Below are 25,357 nucleotides of genomic sequence, written 5' to 3' on the forward strand. Positions count from 1 at the left end.
ATGAATATTCCTATTACATATAGCAATATTCCATTTCTTCCAGAGTAATCCTTTTACTTTCATATTGAAGATCTTGCATTATATTGTATATCTAAACTGACAATTTAAACTTTCTCTATAGCCTATCTATACATCTACCATTTATCTGTTTATCTCCCTACTCATTAATAAATTAATATATAAATCTCTATGTCTCAGTCTGTGTGTGACTGCATAGTAGTAAAGAAGATACTTTTATTGCAGGTGTTTCTCCTACTCTCAGAATTTAAAAATTTTACTTGTTTAGTTAAAAAAAGCAAATTAAAATTATTCTAACAACAAAGCCCATGTATATACATAAATATAAAATACACACCTTACTCAGTCACATATACAACTTTGCATCATTTAAATAACCTTCTTCTAAGTCTTCTAAAATATAGTATATTTTTTCTTGATTGTAATAAATATTGTTTGCAGTTAGTTGTGATCTTCTTTAGTTCAATTGTAAATTAACGTTTATATGTCTTTTCCTATGAAATTTATGCCACTATTTTTATCGTTTGCTTTTCCAACAGTTTATTTATATTGAAAAATTGCTTTTATGAAAAGGATCCTCTTTTAAAAGGACATCATAAAATGTCAACATATTTTATCACCAAGCATTGCAAAATAAACCTGAATAAGAGGGGTATTATCCCTCAATTATGTAACTTTGTGATTTACTGTCAAGGTTTATACATTTATTGTATGAAGAACTAGGAAAGTTTTTTTTTTTCCCTCAAGCGGAAAAAATTGACTGTCTCACTAATAGGGTATTTTGTATAACACACACACATATACATATGCACATTTTTGATAAAGCTAAAATTGAATAAAGCATATAAGTACCCTATTAACTAATAAATATTAACTTAGGTGATTTTAACTGATACTTGAACAAAGATAAGAAAATCAATAGATTCCAGAAGATAAGTTGACTTAGAAATATGAGCTATTTTCAGGGCCACTATATTGCTGGAGGGGTAGAAGATAGGGTTAGATCGAGTTAAAATACCAATAAGTTTTGTCTTTAGAAAAAACTGGTTTAAACTCAAAAATTGCTCCTTGTGTTCAGAAGGCTTTTGGTGAGTAGCTTTATTTGAGAAAAGCTGATTTGGAGTATTTTCACCAATATTTTTCTTTTCTGGAGAAGCTATCTTGGAGAGGGGATGTATTAGAAATTAAATAGGGCTTTATCCATGCTAGGGAAGCATTCTATTGCTGAGTTATGCCCTTTTATAAAATTCTGGCATACGGTCTTGCTAATTTGCTCAGGCTAGCCTGGGACTTGCCATTCCCCTGCCTCAGAATTTAGAGTAACTAGGATACCAGGTATGTTTCATCATGAGTGCCTGAAAAAGCTAAATTTTGGAGGTCCTTAATCCTCTTTCTTCTTTGTTTCTTCAAATAGATTTTCATAATGTCCTTTAATTTCTTACTCCTCTCCAACACATTTTGAGACATTGAGCCATCTTTTATCCTTCTGTCTTCCAGTTTTGTATGTATTTATTTAAATTCTCCACATTATACAGAGTCAAACATAAATATTTCCTTATGATTAGATATCTGAGATAATATTCTTTCTCTACATCTCTTTATTTTTTCCAACTATTACAAATGACAATTATATAATAAAATGTCTGGAATAAGAGCACCTGAGGTTGATATTTTAATGATTAATTAATTATTTAGAAACTAATTGAAATTCTAGTTTTGAAAGTTAGATTTCAGGCTAGAGGGACTTTAGTGAGAATGAGTAAAAGTGATAAATGCAATAAAATATGAAAAATGATGGTTCATACCATTTGTGATATAAATTTGGTTATCTAGACTTGTATGCACTGATCTCTAAAACTTTGAGAAAACTATCATGATAAGATTTTACAGTCATGGACTATCACTGCTTAATTTAACAGCAAGACCTCTGTCTGTCCCCTTCCATGCTTTTCAATAAATAGTTATCAGCAGAAGCTGAATTTCAGTATATTCACCGTATAAATCAACCTGATCACACTCTTAATAGAGAAGTCAGATGATGTATCCCAGATGCATAGAGAAATTTTTAAAATGCTAATAAAGTGAACTAAGAAATACACTACGAGAATTTTCAGTGGACACATAATCAAATTTGGTCAGTTGGTTAATAGATATATTAATTTAAGCAACTCCCCCCCCCATTTTTAAATTTCTTCATGGTTCTTTTACAGATGTACATTTTAGAGCCCATGTCTTACAATTTGTATACCTTTATAAAATAAATAAATAAATAAATAAATAAATAAAAGCAATTTTTCTTCTCTCCAATATGTGGATTTTAACAGAAAACAAGGAAGAAGGGGAAAAACAGATCAGTAGATTGGACAAAGGGGAATGAAGGGAATGGAAGGGGGACAGGAAATAGGAAAAAATAATGGGATGAAAACAACTTAACTCTGCTCTTTTGATATGTACATATATCAGTACACCACAGTGAATCTCCACATCCCGTAAAATCACAAGACTGAGATCCTAATTATAATAAGACATACTCTAGGTTTGTATAAAATATACTCTACTGTCATGTACAACTAAAAAAAAGGAATTAAAAAATCTTTTGAATTTTTCTTTAATTTCTACATGATGTTTTTCCTGGTCATGGACTATTTCCTCAAGTGGTTTATAATTTGTTTGCAGACCTGTTGTTCCATGAGAGTAGTTTCAGTTGAAGCTCATGTATTCTGGACTGAAGGAGAGTCCCCACAGTACTGGTGCTCAGTACTGCCTTTTAATGGTCAGCAGTGACTTTGTTTAGTTCCTTTTATGTTTTGTTTTATTTTAACTTAACATAGGTTGTGGTAAAGGCCACCTGCTGAGCATACATTCAAAACCAAATCTCATAGAAAGCAGAGGAATATTGGTTCATCTTGCATTCATTTTTTTTCCCTATTTGGTACTTATAACAGAATCTCAGGATTGTAAAGGAACTTTTCATTGCACATCTCTTTATAGCAATTATTGTAACATTTTGTATTACTTAATCAAAAGCTATGTATAGGCATATACACAGATATGTGCATATTTATATATAAGCTAACTTTTAGAAATTCATATGAAAATTGTTAGGAAAAACTTTGTAATGAAAGCCACCCAATGTGCTAATTCCAAGGCAAAAGCTCTGTTTGAAGACTAAATCTGGATCAGAAATAGGATTATACATTTTTTTAATCCCAATTCTTTAGGTGGTTCACATTTCATTAAGCAAGGAATATACCCCACTCTCCCAAATATTGTTATCACATTTTTGCAGGTGAGGTTTTCCTGTCATGAATATATATGAATGTCGAACTATAAACTAATTTTACTTCCCAAAATTCTTCATTTATACAGTGGAAAGTAGTGAATAAAAAATCCATTTAACTTTTCTTTGGGCGTTTTAACATGCCAAAAATAATTCATTATGATTTTTTCAAAATTGTGAGATGCTAAGGTTAAAGATTAAATTTCAGTATAATTAATAATATTAAAATAAAAACAAACTTTGTTAAGCCTGCTCTTACTTATAGAATATAAGTATGTCCACAAAGAATTCATTAATAGAGAACATAATTTTCAGTGTAGTGGTGGAGCTTTTAAGAGGTGGGGCCTAACAGGAAGTAATTAAGTCATTGGGAGTGCTGTCTTCTGAAGGAATTAATATAGTACATTTTGGACCCTGATTAGTACTCATGAGAATATCATAAAACAGCAAGCTGGCCTCTGAATCTTTCTCTGGCTTCTAGTCTTGCTATGTGATCTCTCCCCCTGGAACTTGTTCCTGCTGTGATATTATCTGCCACAGTATCATGTGACCAAGGACCTCACCAATGACTGAATCAATGGAGCCAAACAGTCATGGACTTTCAGCTTTCAAAATGTGAGATAACTGAAACTCTTGCTGTACACTACCCAACCTTAGGTATTTTGTCATAGGTATGAAAAATAAACTAATAAGCATACGAATGCACACTTGTGCTTATTACATATAAATATTTGTTAGAATATTATATATGTATATGGGTGTGAGAATATTAAACCGCTTTGTTATTTGTTCTATATGCAATTTTCATTCAGATTCTCATTCAGCTTACACAATATCACTCTAAATCTGGATAAAAGCAGAAGTAAAAGGAATTTTTACTAGACAGTGAGCTAACTATACAGTGTTGAAATAAAATGACTAGTACCTGAAGAATCTCTCAGTAGAAATGCATTCAGCTCCCCTTACTTGATTTGCAAACATAAATCAAGTGATTTGATCTGTTTCTTATAAAATTCTATATTGGAGAAAAACAAAACTTAAGATAAAACAATTATAACTAGCCTAAAAGACTCAAGTAACTGGGGACATTCCAATAGGATAGACCCAATAAGGCAGTGCTATCAATGTGCCCAAATGAATCATTTACTTTCCTACTGCATTTCTGCTCATAAAGACTTGCTCCTGAAATTTTGTCATGTGAACCCTAAATCTCTTTCAATTTAATATTGCCCAATTCATGAATTGCTTTTTAGTCAAATAAACCCTTTAAAAATTTTATTGTGCCTTAGTAAGATGTGTTAACATGTGATTGTCATTGTATATACAAAGTGGCTGTGGATTTACCAGAGCTATAAAACACTCATAGTAAAATAAATCACACTTATTATTAATATTTCACATGTCAAGGTTAAAAAGAGCAACTAAGGGTGATAATATAGATCTTAAAGTCATTCTTAAATCAAAGAAACATCCATCATTTCTATTTTTGGCAAGAATTCACAAAAATCATAGTTCTTTGTTTTAAAATATCTGACTATAAAACTGTTGCGTCATCTGATGAGCATTGCACTCTTTTTCCATAGCTGATGCTTCCTTTTATTTGAATAACTTCTCATTCATGGTATTGGCCCACTATTGGAGCTTTGTGAAATCATTAAATTGCTGTTCTCAAGATGTCACTGGGCACTACCTGCATCAGTCACCTGGAACATGACTATAGCTACAGAGAGGGGTTTCTGGGTATCTTCAGAGTTGATGAGTCAGAGGCTCTGGCTTGAGCTCTGGTCCCTGCACTGTAAATGAGCTCCCAGAATACAATCACATCTTCATGGGAAAAGTGGTGAGATATCTATCCCTCCAACATTGGCACCTGTCCAAAATATTAATTAAGCTCAGGTGTTGGGTCTCCAAGAAAGGAAGGATGGAATGCCCCAGATAAAAAGATCTCATAGATCTTTTACAGTTACACAAGGTTTCCGAGTTAGCCTAAGCTCCCAATAGCAATAAGAGCATAATTTCTACAAGACATAAATTCTGTATACCAAAGAACAAATTTAGAAATTAGAAAACACTAATGAGAATAATAGCATTTATTGATCACTTAAATGTGTTTATCATTTAATCCTTAAAATAAACTTGAAAGATAATTACCCATGCAAATGTCACAGAGAAGTGAACTGAAATTTAGATATGAACTTCACTTTTTACAAGTTGAAGAAAATTTTTACACTGAAATTGATTGGTGAGTTGCAAATAGATTTTAATTAATCTTATCATGTAAACATAGCTGTCTTAGAAATTTCTGCTTTGATCAATGTTTTCAAATCAAAATTGATGTCCAGAATAATAAGTTTATAAAGCTTTGATCAATCAGACACTATTTTTAAACTGAATTAATTTGGGTTCATTTGAAATACTGTCAACAGTTTGTGAGAATCTTTTGAACTTTGAGATCAAACTTAAATATGTTTTCCAAAAATAAATATGTACTAAAACTATCTTTTGGAAGCAGTCCTCCAAGTTCCTCAACACTGTATATAGATAAATTTGATTATTTTGTCGAAACATAATTTTGCCTTAGTTTATGCAGATAAGTTCTAAAACACATTTTTTAATGTGAAGAAACACACATATCATCAAATAAGTGTTCAAATTTACATTTTCCCTGAAAGTAGAAATGATATTACTAATTATTCTGTGTAAAAATCAGATGGCATTAAGGTTATCTTGTATGAATGACATAATGAAAGATATACATAATTTACGTTTTGAAATATTACTTCCTCTTACCTGCTGGTTTACAGGAAAGTTTCTGTTGATTTTTTTAATCTGAAATGATAAATAACAAATAAATAAATGAGTATAGCAAAGATAATGTAAGATCCCCCAAATTTTATGAGGATTGATATTTAGTATATTAATTATACTAATATTCTATCTAGATGCAATTAAATATGCAATTAAATCATTGCATATGAAACATCAATTTTAATTGACTATCATAATTACTCCAAATTTCATCATGTTAAAAAATATTTAATAGTTTTTTTTATTTATGAAAAATCAAAGCCTGTTTCCAAACTATGTTCAGTGATTGTCTATGAAAGATTGTAGAGAGAAATTTTCTGTATTTTGTAATTTAAAATCATATGCTATTCAATTTATTTTAATAGACAAGGGAATAGACAAAATGGAAATTCAACTCTATACACAAAAATTATATTTTGAAATACTTCCAGCCAGGATCTCAACTACCGCACAACATTTACTTTAAGACAATTTAATGAACAACATTTTATAAAAAGTTAAATAAATCTTCAGAGGAAGGATTTCTTCATGTGCTATATCGTGGAAATAAACTGGAAACAAAATAAAAATGAATATCACTTTTAGTTAAATGACATAGATGACACGAAGTCTTTTTTCAAACATGCATTTGCTAATAGAAAATCAATTGTCACTTTCCATTTGATTTATATAGAAACAATGCTAAATCTATAGGGTCTACACTCACATCAAACTAAGTACAGACTATTTTCACCTACTTTTTTGTTGTTGTTGTTGACTTACTTGCTACCCCAATCCCTTCCTTTTTCCTTGTCTCCTTTTGTCTTCCTAAGGCAATTCAGTAGAGATGGAAGACATAATTGTGTAACCATCAAATGTCTGATCTGTTACTACAGACCGACTGGCAATATATTTATTATTTAATATATTTAAAAAAAGAAATATTGAAAATGCCCCAGTTTTATGTAGGATTATATACAGAACCCTATCCTTGCTACATGGTACTAATCATTTCAAAGTCCCCACCCCTCCCCCAGCCCATGATGACCTTGCTAAAATTCTCTAAAACTCCTAGCACACCTTGAGCTAAAATCAGAAATTTGGAAATATAAATAGAAAGAATTGATTCTTAAAAGAGATTATAGTGAATGCTAGTGGAACCATACTTTTTGCTAGTTCTTGTAGCTTGTTATAAAGACTTATAAAGTTCAATTAATATTTTATGTGAACACTTGAGTGTACTATCCTGCTTTTAAATCTTAATTTTTTTTTTAAATCCCCAAACCAAAATTGGTCTGAATAATCATTTCTGGAATCAGTCAGAGTGGTGCACACCTCTAATTCCAGCAACTCCAGGGGCTGAGACAAGAGGATCACAAGGTCAAAGCCGGCTTCAGCAACTTATCTGGGCCCTAAGCAATTTAGCAAGACCCTGTCTCAAAAAATAAAAATAAAAAAAGTACTGGGAATGTGATTCAGTGGTTAAGTGCCCCTGAGTTCAATCCCTGGAATGATAAAAATAAATAATAATCATTTGAGAAATTTGAAAATTGGTAATATAGACAGGCATTGCCAGGCAGATGGCATGGGTAAGTGAAGCGGTTGACCACAGGAATTTTATCCTAGTAGGCCACCCTCAGCAGAGTTCCTGCAATTGAAATGTATTACCCAGCAGTGGCCACTGTCTCTTCCAGGCAGAGTACGTCCTAAAAATCAGCCTTATTTACCTGTCTAGAGCTGTTATATTGTGTTTGTTATCGTTGCTTTTGTTTTTGTTATTTTTCTCTAGTAGTGAACTCATAGATAGGAATCTTGCCATCTTTATCCTTAAATAGTTTACAGCACTGGTATTGTATACCATTGTTATTACTAAAAAATATATATATATATTTTCTACCAGTTCTTGTGTAGGAGTCATTGAAATGGACAAAATATAAAATACACAGAAAGTTAAATAAAGAACATATTAACATCTAGAGAGGTATAATGAAAAAGAAGTGAAGTATACCAACAACTTAGAATATTCTAAAAATAACAATAAAGAGTGCATAAAATATGTTTGAATAATTATTGTATTATTATAAGAAATTATTTCTAGACTTCTTCTAATATATTAAAGTATACTAATGAGATAATAAAATGTAATAAAGCATTAATGATAGTGAATTATTCAAGAGCTAACATGATTAAAATTGAAAATACTAATAAGTTGTATTCCTCTTATTAAAACAATGCCATCATCACCTTTCAGCTGCACCTTTCATTTTACTCTTTTATTTGTTTATCTTAAGGCAAGGTCTTTTTGTGTTGCCTATGGTGCCTATTCTGGCCTCAAACTCATGCTGCTGCAGTCTCTGTCTCTTGAGCAGCTGGGATTACAGGCCTGCACCACTGCACCCACCCGCAGACAGCCTCTTTATAACTGCTTAATGCCATACTTTTGAACAATTTATAGCATCCCAGGATTCTGAGTAAGTAAAAGCATTCAGAGATAATAAGTCAGTACTTTAAAACTGTTACCTGTGTATTAATAAAAATATTTGGAACAGAATGATTTTGTTTTTAAAGTTTTCTTTATAGTTTTAACTACATATTGGAGTAAAATAAGTTATTCATATTTATTCATGCATTAATGAAGATACAAATTTAAATAACCTAATTCTCAGAGAAATGGAAGATGGTAATGCCACTATGGTTCATGATACCATGGCACAGGACAGTTCATCCTGGGGCCCTCATTTTGGCAGCAAGAAAAATGAATACATTCTATTATAATTATTCTTGTAAAATGGTAGATAAAAATAACTATCTGTCCCCAAATTAAATCCATATACACCCAAATAAATTTTAAACATAATTCCATTTTTTCCTATAGCAAGTGGAGTAAAACTGTATAAAATATTCTATTTTCTAATTATTATACCACCATTTTCAAATAAAAGTACAGCTAAATATAGGAAAATATTGAAAATCCATTGTAAACCCAAAATTTGATAACCTAACCTATTACATTTGATAACCTAACCTATTACAGCTCAGCCCCACAGTACACTGCAGGTTGTCACACCCATATCATTAGCTCAGAAAAAGATCAAAAATCAAAATTGGAAGGTATTTTCTACTAAATGCATATTACTATATGCCTTCAAAAAGTTGAAAATCCTAAATAAAGTAATTGCAAGTGGTGAAATATCCTAATGTTCATCAATTAGATAGTATATCTTTTTTACATTGATAATTCTGAATTATAGATGAATTCTTGATATAGAAAATACTAGCAATAATTTTTTGAAAAGCACCTGTTTTTATTATCATAACAATATCAAGAAGATAGCTTAAACTTAAAAAAATAAAAATGTTGAAAATATTTGACTTCAATTTCAATTTATTTTTAAAATGCCATTATTCATATTATTGATATAGTGTTAAGATAATTACATAGTAAAATATATACATACTATATCATTAAAATAAAATTTATTTATAAAATAAAGTTACAAAAATTGCTGTTTTGGGAAACAACTTATTCTAAATTATGGAAATTCCAAATCATCTGTGTCATTTTAAGGTTTCTCTTCAAATAAGAAAAATTAAACTTTTCCCAACAATTTTTTTTTCACCTTCTTGGAAACTCATATGATAATTATGTGGCATCTGGAACCAAAAAATTATATTATAAATCACTAAAAAATTAACATAATCTAAAATAAAATAAAGGTAGTGTCTGAAAAAACATTTGTAGAAAAGAAAGGACAAAATTTCAGTTCATACTATAAAACCAATTGCTTATAGAGCATGATATGTAAGCTATTAATTCTCAGACTTTCAAAGCAGAAAAAAATGGTGCACCCTGAGATTACCCAACATGTCATTCTACAAAAAAAGCATGCAATATAAAATACTACATAGTAGAATAGATTTAGATGAATGGAAGCCATGTTAATTGAGGCTGTTAGTCCAAAACAGAAGATAAGCCCATAAATTACACATTTATCTCTACTTGATTTCTTGGAAGACCATCATCACTTACTACCAGCTTATATATATGTATATGTACGTATATATATATATATATATATATATATATATATGTCTCAGATAGTAGACAAAGTCTCTGTCGATAAAAATTCCATATCTGTGACTCCAGTGTCCATGTCTGCCTAATGAAACCCTTGTTTCCCAAACACATGTTCCACACTTCACACTGGATGAGAATGTTTCCAGTTCCAAGCACACTAAGTTATCTAGAGAGGTCAGAGTGACTCACAGGTGGACTAGCGCCCGCCCACTGAGGCCAATGTCTGTCCAGCACAACACAGTAGAGGACCACTCTAAGCGGGGAATCACAGCACTTTAGACTTCAGAACCAAGGTAGGTTCTGGATCACAAAAAAAAGTAATTTTTTCTTTAATATGCATACTGATGCATTAACTTTCTAGTACTAAAGCAAACCTTAGCAATTATCTTTCCTATCAAACTATGTTTACACTAAATCCTAGAGGACCACCATTGTTCAGATGTGTGCCAGGCATTTCTGGGACAGCAATATTTTTTGTTTTTCCTTCTCCCAACAGTCACCTTGAATAAGAGGGTCATATCACAGAACTGTTTTATTTTGAGGCATAACGTTTAAATGGTTACTGATAAAAACAATAATTTTATTCTGGAGGCAATGTCTCTTTTGTCTATCTTTAGTTTATTTATAGCTATAGCAATTACTTTGACATTTGCATGGCTCTTTTTATGTGAACTCACTGAAGATAGAGCTTATCTTGTTCCTCAGAATTTCTTATTTCCTTGGTGACCACGATTCCTTCTTAAACATAATTACATGAAGCAAGCATGTACATTTTGAACAATTTGTATATTGTGTACTACTTTGGAAAATTTTTTTCATATATGAATCACTCCCTTAAAAGAAGACCATTCCTTCTTTTTCTTACATAGATCAGATTTGAATTATATTTTGTCAAAACATATTGGCTACTCTGAATAGTGCTGATTTAAGCTAAAACTGGTAAACACAATTAATGCCCATGTAGAGATATAAGAAAACACAATTTATATTCCTTAATTTTCAGGAAGCCCTCTTCACCTTTTAAATAAAAAGTAATAAAGAATCCTTGAATCCATACTAATAACTAAAGAATTAAATACAGAAATAATGAAGGGGAAATAGACAAATACCTGAGCCGTATACATATTCTACCCACAATCAGGAGTTTAGAATTGGACTTTCTTTGACTACCCTAACCAAACACATTTATTAAAAAAAAAATGACATGTCTAACCTCTTTAAATTATAGGCACCTTTTCAGATCCAAGGAGACTTCTCTGACCTCTGAGCAGGAAAACAAAATGCTCAGCATTTTGCTGGTAGTTCCAAGGGATTTATTGACACTTTGAAACATTAGAGAGACTGTCAGAAAGAAGAAAGTTAATACCATGGTCCAGGAAACAAATCTGATTTGATCTGCTTGAATCGGGAAGTAAGATGAGTCATGACTGTCCTCCTTTAGAGAGTACAGCAGCAGAAAAGAACTGAGAGGGTGTGTCCACAGCTAGAGGGCTCTGCGTCACCAAGAAGTTTTGATGCCAGAGTTATGTACAAACATAGGAATTAGTTCAATGACTTATGTACACTTTGAAAGAAGATATCTAAATTGAGGATAGTGTGGATTTACATAAAAGAAACAAAATCTAAGTATAGGTAAGTTCTTATTTTATTGAGTTATTATTTTATATATGTATATAGACATATATATATAGACATATATGTCTATATATGTCTATATATAATGGAAATCAGATATCTTTAAAGCAGATATGAACTTATTTAGTTTTATGCTCCAATTGTGCTAAGTCAATGCTTCACTCATTGTACAATCTTAGAATTATCTTGATTCCTTAGGACATTATAGGCCCTTTGACAGTGGAAATTCTGTTGCTGCTATCTTTTAATCCCAAAGCACACATTTTAATTCTATGAATAACATCAAACATCAAGAAGAAAATTTAAAGGACACCTTGTGTAATATTTGCATAAATGACATTCATTAAAAATATCCCTACCAAATTAAGTCCATAGCACAATATTTACTTAAATGAATCCTCCAGACTTGTTCAAAGTAAAAATATAATGTGCTTTAATTTCTGCTTTTTCAAGGATAATAGTGAAACGTTTTCTTCTAAATGGGAATAGCAGTACCTCTGGTACATTGGACAGGCAGATATTTTCAAATATATAAAACACAGTACACACACACTTACCCCCACTCTCACCCCCTCCCCCAGATTATATTATGTATTTACAATGCTAATAATTTAGGGATATCCATGAAGATTTCATGGTCAGTTTAGACTCATTTCGTCTAATGGAATAAGTTATTTTACTTTAAGACTAAAACATAGTAACCTAAACAGAATAATTAGAGTAAAATAAGGAGAGACAGAAAACAAATTGATCCTTTAGAACTTATCACACTATGAAAAAAAAACCTTAGAAAATTGATAGTTCTTTTCAACAATGTTGGCTTCAAGGAAAGTATTTTGAAACTGTAAATTAGTGCTCTATTATTACTGGTCTTTCCTTGAGATTTTCCTCTAACTTAGCCTCACAAAAGACTGTTTATTTTAATGTTTCTTTTACGATTTATTTATACCTATTTAAACATATTCATGAGGCCCCAGATTTTTTTATTCAATATAAACATCCCCCCCCAAAATGCCTATGTCTCAGTAAATGTACAACAAGTATTTGTTGAACAAATTAAAAGGGAGGACAGTTCAGTTAGAACAGTTGAACTTATACTTTTAAGATTTAACTTTGTCTTTAAAAAAGTCATTTAACAAGAAAAATAACTAAAATTTTAGTTTTGAATGTCTGTAGTACTTCTGATAGCTTCAAAACTTAGAGTCTATGTTCATTTCAGGAATTGAAATGTGTTCTGCTATCATATATAACTAATTAGAACTAATAAAAATACCCTTAGAATTGATACCTCTAAGTATTGGCAGGAATGCCTCATGATCAAAAGCATATGTGAACAATCTCATAGAAAGAATTGTTTATTGACTAAGACAAAATATGGACAAAGACAGAGATATTTGGGTTTCACCTACCTGCCACTTTAGACCAACTCTTAGGGAGAAGAAAATAAAACTCAATAAATTTGAGAGATATTAGGTGATGGGACCTTGAATTTTATTCCTCTGGTGCTCATGAAATTTTCATGTCAATCATGGTTTCAAAATTATAGAACAGAGATAACTAGGGAAAGTGCTTCAGCAAAAAAAAAAAAAAAAAAAAAAAAAAAACACAAGCATCCAAAATTTTGCATGCCTTCAGAAAAATTTGATTGGAGATACTGGTGGGGTCACATGTATCAGCAATATGTGCACCAAAGTCAAAAGATGGCACTCAGATTAGGAGTAAAGGACTTCACTGAAGAGTTCACAAAGACCCTTGATGCTTGATGTATGCAGGGAGAAAGGAAGAAAAAGGGGAAGAATAGTAGAATTTTTGTTTTCACTCCAAGCAGCTGAATTTGAAATGAGAAGTGACTGAGATATTAAGCATTGCCAATATTTCAGTGTAAGTAGAAATATCAAGTTAAATGCAATAGAATTTAACTGTTTCTCTTTTAGAAGAGAAACACTAGCATAGGCATCATTCAGTAAATGATTAAATGTAACTTTTTTCATAGGAGTTCTTTTTATCAGCTCTTCATGATTTCTGTGAATGACCTACACCATTCAGTTATAGATGAGATTTTGGAAATTTAGCTCTCTCACTTTTATAATAGTACATCATAAAGGAAGGTACACATTCCTGTGAGTTTATGTATTCTTAATAAAAGGTCCCTACATTTTATAAAGAGTATTTCAAGTTAGCCCTACACCTGCATATCTTGCTTCTAGGCTAATATTTTTTAAAAAAGAAAAATCTGAAATCAATCAACCCACATAAACAGAGTAAAGGGGAAAAACACATCAATTGAAAAAGAAAGGAATTTGACAAGACTCAACACTCTTTCATTATAAAATCACTCAGAAAACTAGGAATAAAAGGAAACAATATCAAATTGAGAAAAATCATATGGGATAAACCCTCAACCTACACCACACTCAATGGTAGAAGATTGAATACTTTTCATAAATAAACAGGACAAGGCAAGAATGCCTATTTTTCACGACTACCATTCAACACACTGCTAGGAGTCTTAACAAACATAATGTTCATGACTTTTAAAAATATTAATGCATAAATTTTTAAAGTTTCCACTGAAAACAGCTTAGAATTGTTTACTAAATACAAAGTTGGATACAAAATCAAAACATAAAATAAATTGCATTTTATACACTAAAAATGAATAACCTGAAAAGAAAATTACCAATTTCATTTGTAATATCAAAATAAATAAGATACTTAGAGTAATTTAAATCTAAAAGGTAAAAAAAATTTACAGTTTAGACTATAAAATACAATGAATAAATGGGAAGCTATTACATATTCATTCATTGTAAGGCTTACTATTATTAAGATGTTAATAGCCCCAAAGAAATCTATTTAATATTCCATGTGATATCTATCAAAATCCCAGGGAGTATTTTTGCAGAAAAAGAACAAACCTTCTTAAAATTTATATGGAATCTCAAGTGACCCTCAAATTGCCAACTAATCTCAAAAGAGAGGAATAGTACTGGAGGACTCGTATGCTTTTTAGTTTTAAATTTACTACTATAATAATCAAACCATTGGTATGGATCTAAAGATAGGCATATAGAACAATGTAACAGTAGCCAATAAAAACCTCTCAATGATTTGGTACAATGGTTTTCAGCAAGGGTGTCAAGAACATTCAGTTGAAAAAAGCATTTTCAGTAATGGTTCTGAGAAATTGGATATACACATACCAAAAAATAAATTTGAGCCCTTTTCTTACAGTATATACAAAAATTAACTTAAGATAAATTCAAGTCCTAAAGCAAACCCTAAATTAACAATATTTTAGGATGCTTGTAATTGATATCTTACAAAAAAAAGTCAGAGAAGGAATAAAGTAACATGAAATTGCTGATGATTTCTCAAATAGATAAAGCTATTTAGTTATAGATTCAATACCTCCACATTTTGCATTCTCCTTAGTTAAAAACACAAAAACTGAAAAGAAAGAACACCATTTAAAAAACAATAAGACTGAAAGACAACTCATGGAAAAAAATAGACATGAACATGTATGTAGAAAGGCATACATAAATTTATGTGGTGCCTTATTTCGAAATATTTTACACAAATATTAAAAAATGAATGGTCTACTAGGTTCAGAGCTGAAAGACAGGTTCATGTTTGAAGAATGTAGAAAAGGAGATCGAGACTCACTTTTGGTTTGTTTCATGATGACTCATATTATTCCACTGCCAACCCTACATACTGGCAATACAGAATGTGTGCATGTGATCAAGGATACAGGAGTAGGAGCAGCAGCCTCACAGACAAGCATCCAAACTTCAATCTGCAGACACCTGCAAGGTATGAGCACCCAACATGCATAACAGCCAAGTAAGAACCTCAAGCTTGCCACATTTAGATGGTGGGCATCGGGGTATGGAGAAGGGTTGGAGTATGATTGGGCATGCAAGTGTTACCATTCAAGAGCCCACCCACAGAAGTCTTGCTTATGATGGCTCTTGTATGAAAGCTATGTCTATTGTTATCCTCACATTGTATAATCTTCATCATCAGACATGTTTTAGAAGTAGGTGAATTTGACCTTGTCATGGACTAATCAGATGCAAAGAAGGACCTTTCAGTTGAAAAATTAATATATATATATGCTATATAAAAATAAATATAAAAAGTGGGATATTAAAGGAGCCCCAATAAAGGATCTTCTAATGAGAGAAATATTTTAAATGGGTTAACATTTTCACTATTTAGTAAGCTTTAAAAATATATATTTGCTCTCTTGAAGATGCTTTGCTGCAGGATTGTGCATTCTGATCGACCTAATTGTAGAGTCAAACTCAATTTCTGGGGCACAGGGCACCAAACAAACAAAACAAAACACAACAAAACAGGAAAGTCACTTAAAAAAGACTCAAAAATGTGCAAAAAAATGTGTGAAATGTCACTACTATATCACATATTATATGTGAGCAAAATGGGCACATTAAAATGATACTGTAATATCAATCAAGTAAATATCAAATATAGAATAGTATATTAATATTCAACTGTCTAATTAAGTCCATTAATACATTTAACATTTTTATCACTTTTTAAGAAGTCAATCTAGCTTTATGAGAATAAAAAATAGTTTATAATCTTAATTTGTAGATATTTAGAGTAAGAAGTAGTCAGCAATGTTTCCACTTAATAGAGCAAAAAAATTTATAGACCTCTATTATATAAATGACAAATTTTAAATGACTTGTGTGTTTAATATTATTCCCATCATAAATTATATACAAACAGCAAAACATCTATTAATCCATTAAAACTGGGTAATCTCAGGACATAACTGCTCCTGTAGGAAAAGGCTTATGATTAAATGTTAACTGAACAAAGAATAATTCCATATGCAAATGAGGATGGTAATTTTGTTCTAGATGTATGAATAAAAATATGCATTTTAAATGTATATGTAAGATACATACTCATAAATGTACTAGCAAATAAACATACCACTATTATTGCTATATATTTCATTTTTATATTCTTCTGTACTTTATTAAATTTCTAAAAAGGACACAAAGGAGGTATATATTTTAAAACCTTTCACTAGGAAGCAAGTGAACAGAGGGCAGATGGGGAGGGATTCAGAGACCTCAGGTGTGATCAGCAGTCTGGAGAGATTTTGCTAGGATCCTGCATATTCTTTGGGCCACTGCAGTAGTCTGGGAGCCTGTTACTTGACCCAAGCATGAGGGCAAGATTGGGGAACTCTGCTAGGTGGACTGTTACAGGTGGAAGGGAAATCTCAGTGTTGTTGGGAATCCCTGACACAACAGGAGGAGCCCTCCATTCTGGTGAGGCTAGGATCCTCTCAAAGAGGGCTAGCTGCCCGGTTGGCAGAGTTCAGAGATACAACAGGCTTTGGGAAAAGGATTCCTACTTTTCTGTTTCTACATTTCATAGTGGGAGTTTATAGGGCCCATGCACAATCCAAGCTCAAAGGAATAAAATATATGCATTTAAAAAATATTTTACTAACTCCAGTTAAATGGATTTCATGCTTTACTTTCTAGAAAACAAAATGTTCAGAAGATATAAAAGTCCAGTAAGGATATTCAGATAAACTCTAACAAAAGGTGAAGTTTGAGTAATAGTAATTTAAAGGAAAGGATAAACCAAATACGCAACATGATATGAATCTTTATATTTTGGGTAAAAATGGAATTATAAAGAAATTAATTTTTTAAGGTTTTATACTGTTACTGAAAACAGTACTTACTGAACATGACATAGCTATGAATTTTAAAAGTAGGATTATCCTACTTTATTAAGCATTTTCAGTATTCCTACTTTTAATTTTATTTTGTTACATTAGTGAATTTTAATTGTATATAATGAAACATTTTGAAACTATTTGATACAAAAGATATATTTCTATATTATGAAAATTTTAAGTTAAATTCAATAGGAAATTTTTCCATTATAGAAATTTCATTGCAACTTTGAAGTTAAATTTTGAGTAGTCTGGCTGGACACAGTGGCCCATGCCTGTGATCCCAGTGATTCAGAAGGCTGAGGTAGGAGGACCACAAGTTCCAGGCAAGGAACAGCAACTTAGTGAGGCCCTAAGCAACTTAATGAGACCCTATCTCAAAATTTAAAGTAATAACGATTTTTTTAAAAAGGGTTGGGAATGTGGCTCAGAGGTTAACTGTCACTGGGTTTAATCCCTAGTAGAAAAAAAAAGAAAGAAAAAAAATTGAGTAGTCTGTTTCAAAAATATGGGAGGAAATATAAAGTTATGGAAAATTTATATTATAAAATACTTTTCATAAATATCTTTCAATTAAGAACTGAACTTATAATGAAAATTTTAATGTCTTGCAAATTACTCAACATTTACAGATTGTATTATTGCCATAATTGAACATCTGCTTAGATATTCTAAATAATATTCACATTAGCAACATCCCAGGAGAAAGACAAATATTTGTCATTTTTTTCTCCTCTTAAACCCATTTCATTATATGTTAGTAATGAAAACCTGTTAAGGAAATTTTAATTATTATAGATTCATAAATTTAGGATAATTGTACTACTAGATTAAAATGAATCTTGGAAGGTGATGTTCACATTTATTGTAAATATTGCCCTGTATCTTTATTTTTTTAATTGTACACAATTGCAGCACAACTTTTCATTTCTCTGGCTGTACACGATATGTGCAGTCATACTTGTGCCTATAGTAATGATGTCCATCTCATTCCACCACCTTTTCTGCCCCATCCTCCCTTCCCCCACCCCCCTTTGCCCAATCACAGTTCCTCCAGTTTTCCCTTGCACCCCACCCTCCCATTATGGATCAGCATCCACTTATCAGAGAGAACATTCCACCTTTGGGTTTTGGGGATTAGCTTACTTTGCTTAGCATAATATTCTCCAGCTCCATCCATTTAACTGCAAATGGCATAATTTTATTCCCTTTTATTGCTGAGTAATATTCCATTGCACATATATAAGACACTTTTTTTTTACCCCTTCATCTATTGAAGGGTATCTAGGTTTATTGCACAGTTTAGCTATTGTGAATTGAGCTGATGTAAAATATCAATATTGCTGCATTATTATAGTATGCTGATTTTAAGTCCTTTGGGTATAAACTGAGGAGTGGAATAGCTGGGTCAAATGGTGGTTCCATTCCAAGTTTCTAAGGAATCTCCATACTGCTTTCCAGATTGGTTGCACCAATTTGCAGTCCCACTAGCAATGTATTTGTGTGCCTTTTCCCCACATCCTCACCAACACTTATTGCTTGTATTCTTGATAACTGGCATTCTGACTAGCATGAGATTAAATCATATAATAGTTTTGATTTGCATTTCTCTAATTGCTAGAGATGTTGAACATTTTTCATATGTTTGTTGACTGTATATATTCTTCTGAGAAGTGTCTGTTCAGCTCCTTACCCCATTTATTGATTGAATTATTTGATTTTTAGGTGTTAAGTTTTTAAGTTCTTTATATATCCTGGAGATTAGTGCTCTGACATGACTGTGGCAAAAATTTGCTCCCCAAATGTAGACTCTTTCTTTCACCTCAGTGATTGTTTATTTTGCCAAGAAGAAGCTTTTTAGTTTGAATCCATCTCATTTATTGATTCTTGATTTATTTCTTGTGTTTTAGGAGTCTTGTTAAAAAAGTCACGGCCTGGGCTGGGGATGTGGCTCAAGCGGTAGCGCGCTCACCTGGCATGCGTGCAGCCCGGGTTCGATCCTCAGCACCACATACCAACAAAGATGTTGTGTCCACCGAGAACTAAAAAATAAATATTAAAAATTCTCTCTCTCTCTCTCTCCTCTCTCACTCTCTCTTTAAAAAAAAAACAGTCACGGCCTAATTTAACTTGATAGGTCTACTTCTTCCTCTATTACATTCAAGGTCTCTTGTTTAATTCCTAGGTCCTTGATCCACTTTGAGTTGAATTTTGTGAGAGATAAGGGTTTAGTTTCATTTTGCTGCATATGGATTTCCAGTTTTCCCAGCATCATTTGTTAAAGAGGCTATTGTTTCTCCAATGTATGTGTTTGGCACCTTTGTCTAGTATGAGATAACTGTATTTATGTAGGTTTGTCTCTGTCTCTGTCTTCTATTCTGTACCACTGGTCTACAAGGCTATTTTAGTGCCAATACCATGCCATTTCTGTTACTATATCTTTGTAGTATAGATTAAGGTTTCATATTGTGATGCCTCCTGTTTCACCCTTCTTGCTAAGATTGCTTTGGCTATTCTGGGTCTCTTATTTTTCCAAATGAATTTCATGATTGCTTTTTCTATTTCTATAAGAAATGACATTGGGATTTTAATTGGAATCACATCAAATCTATATAGCACTTTGGGTAGCATTGCCATTTTGACAATATTAATTCTGCCTATCCAAGAGCATGGGAGATCTTTCCATCTTCTAAGGCCTTCTTCAATTTCTTTCTTTAGCATTCTGTAGTTTTCATTGTAGAGGTCTTTCATTAAGTTGATTCCCAAGTATTTTCTTTTATTTTTTATTATCATGCAAATTTATTATTGAGATTTTGTTTTAAATATTTCTCTTACTATATTGAAAACTTGTTTTTTCATTGTAGACAGTTGCATCACAACTTTTCATTTCTCAGATTTTATAGGATGTAGCATCACACCAAAAGAGCAGTCACACATGTACCTAGGGTAATAATGTCCATGTCATTCCACCATCTTTCCTGCCCCCATACCCCTCTCCTCCACCCTCTTTGCCCAATCAAAATTCATCCATTTTTCCCATGCCCCCCACCCATTACAGATCAGCATCCACTTATCAGAGAGAACATTTCACCTTTGAGTTTGGGGGATTGGCTTACTTCATTTAGCATGATATTCTCCAACTCTGTCCATTTAACTGCAAATTCCATAATTTTATTCTCTCTTATTGCTGAGTAATATTTCATTGTCTCTATATACCACAGTTTCTTTATTCATTCATCTATTGAAGGTCATCTAGGTTGATTCCACAGTTTAGCTATTGTGAATTGAGCTGATAAAAACATTGATGTGACTGCATTACTATAGTATCCTGATTTTAAGTCCTTTGGGTATAGACTGAAGGGTGGAATAGTTAGGTCAAATGGTAGTACTATTCAAAGTTTTCTAAGGAATCTCCATTCTGCTTTATTTTATTTTATTTTGAAGCTATTGTGAATGAGGTAGTTTTCCTAATTTTTTTTACAGGATTCACCACTAATTTACAAATGCATTTGTTTTATGGGTATTAATTTTCTATCTTGCTACTTTGCTGAATTCATTATTAATTCTAGAAGTTTTCTGGTGGAGTTTTTTTTTTTTTTTTGGATCCTCTAAGTATAGAATCATGTCATCAACAAATAATGATAGTTTGAGTTATTCTTTTTGTACTTGTGTCCCTTTAATTTCTTTCCTCTGTCTAATTGCTCTGGCTAGAGTTTCAAGGGCTATGTTAAATAAAAGTGGTGAAAGAGAGCATCCCTGTCTTGTTCCAGTTTTTAGAGAGAATTCTTCCAGTTTTTCTTCATTTAGAATGATGTTGGCCTTGTGTTTAGCATAGACAGCTTTTACAATGTTAAGGTATGTTTCTACTATCCCTAGTTTTTCTAGTATTTTGAACATGAAAGGGTGCTATATTTTGTCAAATGCTTTCTTTGCATCAATTGATACAATCATATGATTCTTATCTTTAAGTCTATTGATATGATGAATTACATTTGTTGATTTTTGTATTTTGAACAAACCTTAAATCCTTGAAATGGACGAACCCCACTTGATCATGGTGCATTATATGTAATGTTTCTGTATGTGATTTAACAGAATTTTATTGAGAATTTCTGCATCTATGTTCATCAGGGATATTGGTCTGAAATTTTCTTTCCTTGAGTGTCTCTGTCTGGTTTTGTTATCAGGACGATACTAGCTTCATATGAGTTCAGAAGGGTTTCCTCCTTTTTCTATTTCAGGGAATAATTTGAAGAGTATTGGTATTAATTCTTCTTTATAGGCCTTGTAGAACTCATCTGTGAATCCATCTGGTCCAGGGTTTTTCTTGGTTGGTAGACTTTTGATGGTGTCTTATATTTCCTTGTTTGAAATTGATCTGTTTAAATTGTATATGTCCTCTTCATTCAGTTTGGGTTGATCATATGCCTCCAGAAATTTGTCAGTATCTTTGAGGTTTTCTATTTCACTGGAGTATAAATTTTCAAAATAGTTTCTAATTGTCTTCTGTATTTCAACAGTGTTTATTTTGATACTTCCTTTTTCATCATGAACATTAGTAATTTTAGTTTTCTTTTTAATTAAGGTGACTAAGGGTTTGTCAATTTTATTTATTTTTTTCATAAAACCAGCTTTTTTGGTCATTTCCTTGAATTATTTCTTTTGTTTCAATTTAATTGATTTCTTCCTTGATTTTAAATATTGCCTGTTTTCTACTACCTTTGGTGTTTGTTTCTTCTTCTTTTTCTAGGGCTTTGAGATGTAATGTTAGGTCATTTGGTTGACTTTTTCTTCTTTTAATGAATGAACTTAATGCAATAAACTTTCCTGTTAGCACATGCCCCAGAAATGTTGGTAAATTGTATCAAAGTTCTCATTTACCTCAAAGAATATTTTTACCTCCTCCCTGATATCTTCTGTTATCCATGAATCATTCAATAGCATATTATTTATTTTACAGGTGTTGAAGTAGCTTCTATTCTTTATTTTTATCAATGATTTCTAATTTCATTCCATTATGTTCAGATAGAATAAAGGGTATTACCTCTTTTTTTTTTTGTATTTGCTAAAACTTGCTTTGTAGCATAACATATGGTCTATTTTGGAGAACAATCTATGTGCTACTGAGAAGAAAATGTATTCACTCATTGATGGATTGAATATTATATATATATATATATATATATATATATATCTTAGGTCTAAATTATTGTATTATTTAGTTTCTGTGGTTTCTTTGTTCAGTTCTTGTTTGGACAATTTATTCAGTGGTGAGAGATGTGTATTATAGTCACCCAATATTATTGTGTTCTGGTCTATTTGATTTTTTTAGTTGAGAAGGGTTTGTTTGATATATATAGATGCCCTCCCCCCTAATTTGGGGGACATAGATATTTATGATTGTTATGTATGATTGATGTATGAATCCCTTAAGTAGTACGAAATGTCCTTCTTTATCCCTTTTCATGAGCTTTGGTTTGAAGTCCACTTTATCGGATAGGAGGATGGAAACTCCTGCTTGTTTACATGGTTCAGGTGAGTGGTATGTTTTTTTCTACCCTTTCACCTTCAGACTGTGGATGTCTTTTCATGTGAGATGACTCTCGTGAAGGCAGAATCTTGTAGGGTCTTCTTTTTAAATCCAAAGTGTCAGTCTATGTCTTTTAATTGATGAGTTTAGGCCAATCACATTCAGGGTTATTATTGAAGTATGATTTGTATTCCTGAATATTTGGGTTATTTTGGGTTTTTAACTTGATTGGTTTTCTCCTTTGATTGGCCTTTCCTCCCTTTGCTGATTTTCATTGTTGTTTTCTTATTTCCTCCTTCTGGAATTCTTTGCTCTTCTGCTTTGTAGTAGAAATTCTGCAGAATTTCTTTTAAACTTTTGCATATTAGGAAAGGTTTTTATTTTGTGATCAAATATGAAGCTTAACTTTTCTGGATATAAGATTCTCGGTTGGCATCCATTTTCTTGGTATATGCTGTTCCAGGATCTCCTGGCTTTGAGGGTATGGGTTTGAAAAATCTGCTGAGATCCAAATTGGTCTCCCCCATATGTGATCCAATTCCTTTCTCTTGTTGCCTTTAAGATTCTATACTTATTCTTATATCTAGGCATTTTCATTATAATGTATTTTGGCATGCACCTGTTGTAATTTTGTACATTTGGTGTCTTGTAAGCCTCTTGCATTTGATTTTCAAATTCATTCTTCATGCTTGGAAATCTTCTGATATTATTTCATTAAATAGATTGTGCATTCCTTTGGTTTGAATCCCAATAAATCTTAGATTTGGTCTTTTAATGCTATCCATAATTCTTGGATGTTCTGTTCATGGTTTCTTACCATCATTACTGTGTGGTCAACTTTGTTTTCAAGATCATTTATTTTTTTCTTCATTATCTGATGTTCTGCCTTCCAAGTGATCTAGTCTGTTGGTGATCCTTTCTATTGAGGGTTTTATTTGGTTTATTGTTTCCTTCCTTTCAAGGATTTCTGATGGTTTTTGTTTGTTTGTTTTAAGAATTTTTCATTCTTGAAGTAACCTTTTGATACTTGTATTTGCTCCCTTATCTCTTTGTGTGATCAATGGATGCCTGTATTTGCTCTCTTATCTTATTGTTGGACTGAACAATTTTTGCCTGTATTTGCTTTCTTATGTCACTCTTTAATTCACAGATTATTTTAATTATGTCCATTGTGAACTCCTTCTCTGACATTTTATCAACTGCACTGTACAATAATAGATTCTATTATTGTAGTATCCTGGTTTCTTATGGGCACTTTCTTCTTTATTTTTTCATGTTGTCCATATGTCTTCATTTCTTGTAGGGTGGCTCTGACCCTATGATCTTGTAGTGTCCCTTAGATTACCCATACCTCACCTAGGTGTTGGGCTTCCAGTCCCCTGCCAGTGTCCCAATATGGAGGCTACTGCAACTAAATGTGACCGCAGCAATAGCAGAAGTAACTCAAGATAGCAGTGGGGGTGTCCCAAGAAGGAAAGAAGGATGAAAACACTTTCATATAAGGGGCTGAAGGAGTGGACCTTACAATGGCTTTGGGCTGCCTGTTTGGAGACACAGCTGACTCCAGGCCCTGTCTGCTGTTCTAAGGTAGAGGCTGCATTCAGAGGGCTAATGGCAATGGCTGCAATGTCCCAAGATGAAGGCAGGCTAGATGACAAACTTATTGCAAAATAGGGAGCCCCAATGTGGTCCTCTGCTCTATTCAGGGGTGTTGCTGGGCCTGGGATCTCACACAGGTCAGCAGGGACAATCCTGGGCCTGACCTGAGCCTGGGCTCTTACACGGTGTGAGCAGGCGATCCTAGGCCTGGGTTGATGGGGCCAGTACTAGGCCTGGTCTTGGGTTCTCTAAATCTTTTAATCCCTGATTTTTTTTTAATTTAATGTTTAGTAGCATCGACTTTATCCAGAAACTTAACCATGATCTAGATATCTTTTGATCCACAGAGAAGTACATTAGGATATTCAAAGTTAGCTTTTAAAATTGTTCCTTTCCTAAGTTAAATTCCTTTAGGGTTTTTTTTTTTTCCCCATAATTAAATGTGGCCTGGTGGTTATCAAAGGCTGAGACAGGAAGATTCCAAGTTCAAGGCCAGCTTCAGAACATAGAACATAGCGAGGACTTAAGTAACTTAAGGAGACTCAATCTCAAAATAAAAAGTAAAAAGAGTTGGGGATGTGGCTTACTATAAAATTGTCCCTGTGTTAAATCCAGAGTACTCAAAAAAAAAAAAAGGTTGGCTGTTGAACGGAGATCTTACATATTAAAAATTTATCCTAACTCTGTTCACCT

General features: G+C 32.3%; 1 protein-coding gene across 2 annotated transcripts in view; it reads right to left on the reverse strand.

Annotated features, from left to right (window-relative positions):
• Sntg1 (syntrophin gamma 1) overlaps positions 1-25,357 on the reverse strand; it is a 345,728-nt gene that overhangs the window by 190,420 nt on the left and 129,951 nt on the right. For both annotated transcript variants that reach the window (XM_026395196.2, XM_026395195.2), the window contains exon 11: positions 6,089-6,127. In XM_026395196.2, the coding sequence (XP_026250981.1) occupies positions 6,089-6,127 (39 nt within the window). The remainder of the gene's footprint in view (positions 1-6,088; positions 6,128-25,357) is intronic.

This window comes from Urocitellus parryii, chromosome 7 (genome assembly GCF_045843805.1).
Source record: "Urocitellus parryii isolate mUroPar1 chromosome 7, mUroPar1.hap1, whole genome shotgun sequence".
NCBI classification, from domain to species: domain Eukaryota; kingdom Metazoa; phylum Chordata; class Mammalia; order Rodentia; family Sciuridae; genus Urocitellus; species Urocitellus parryii.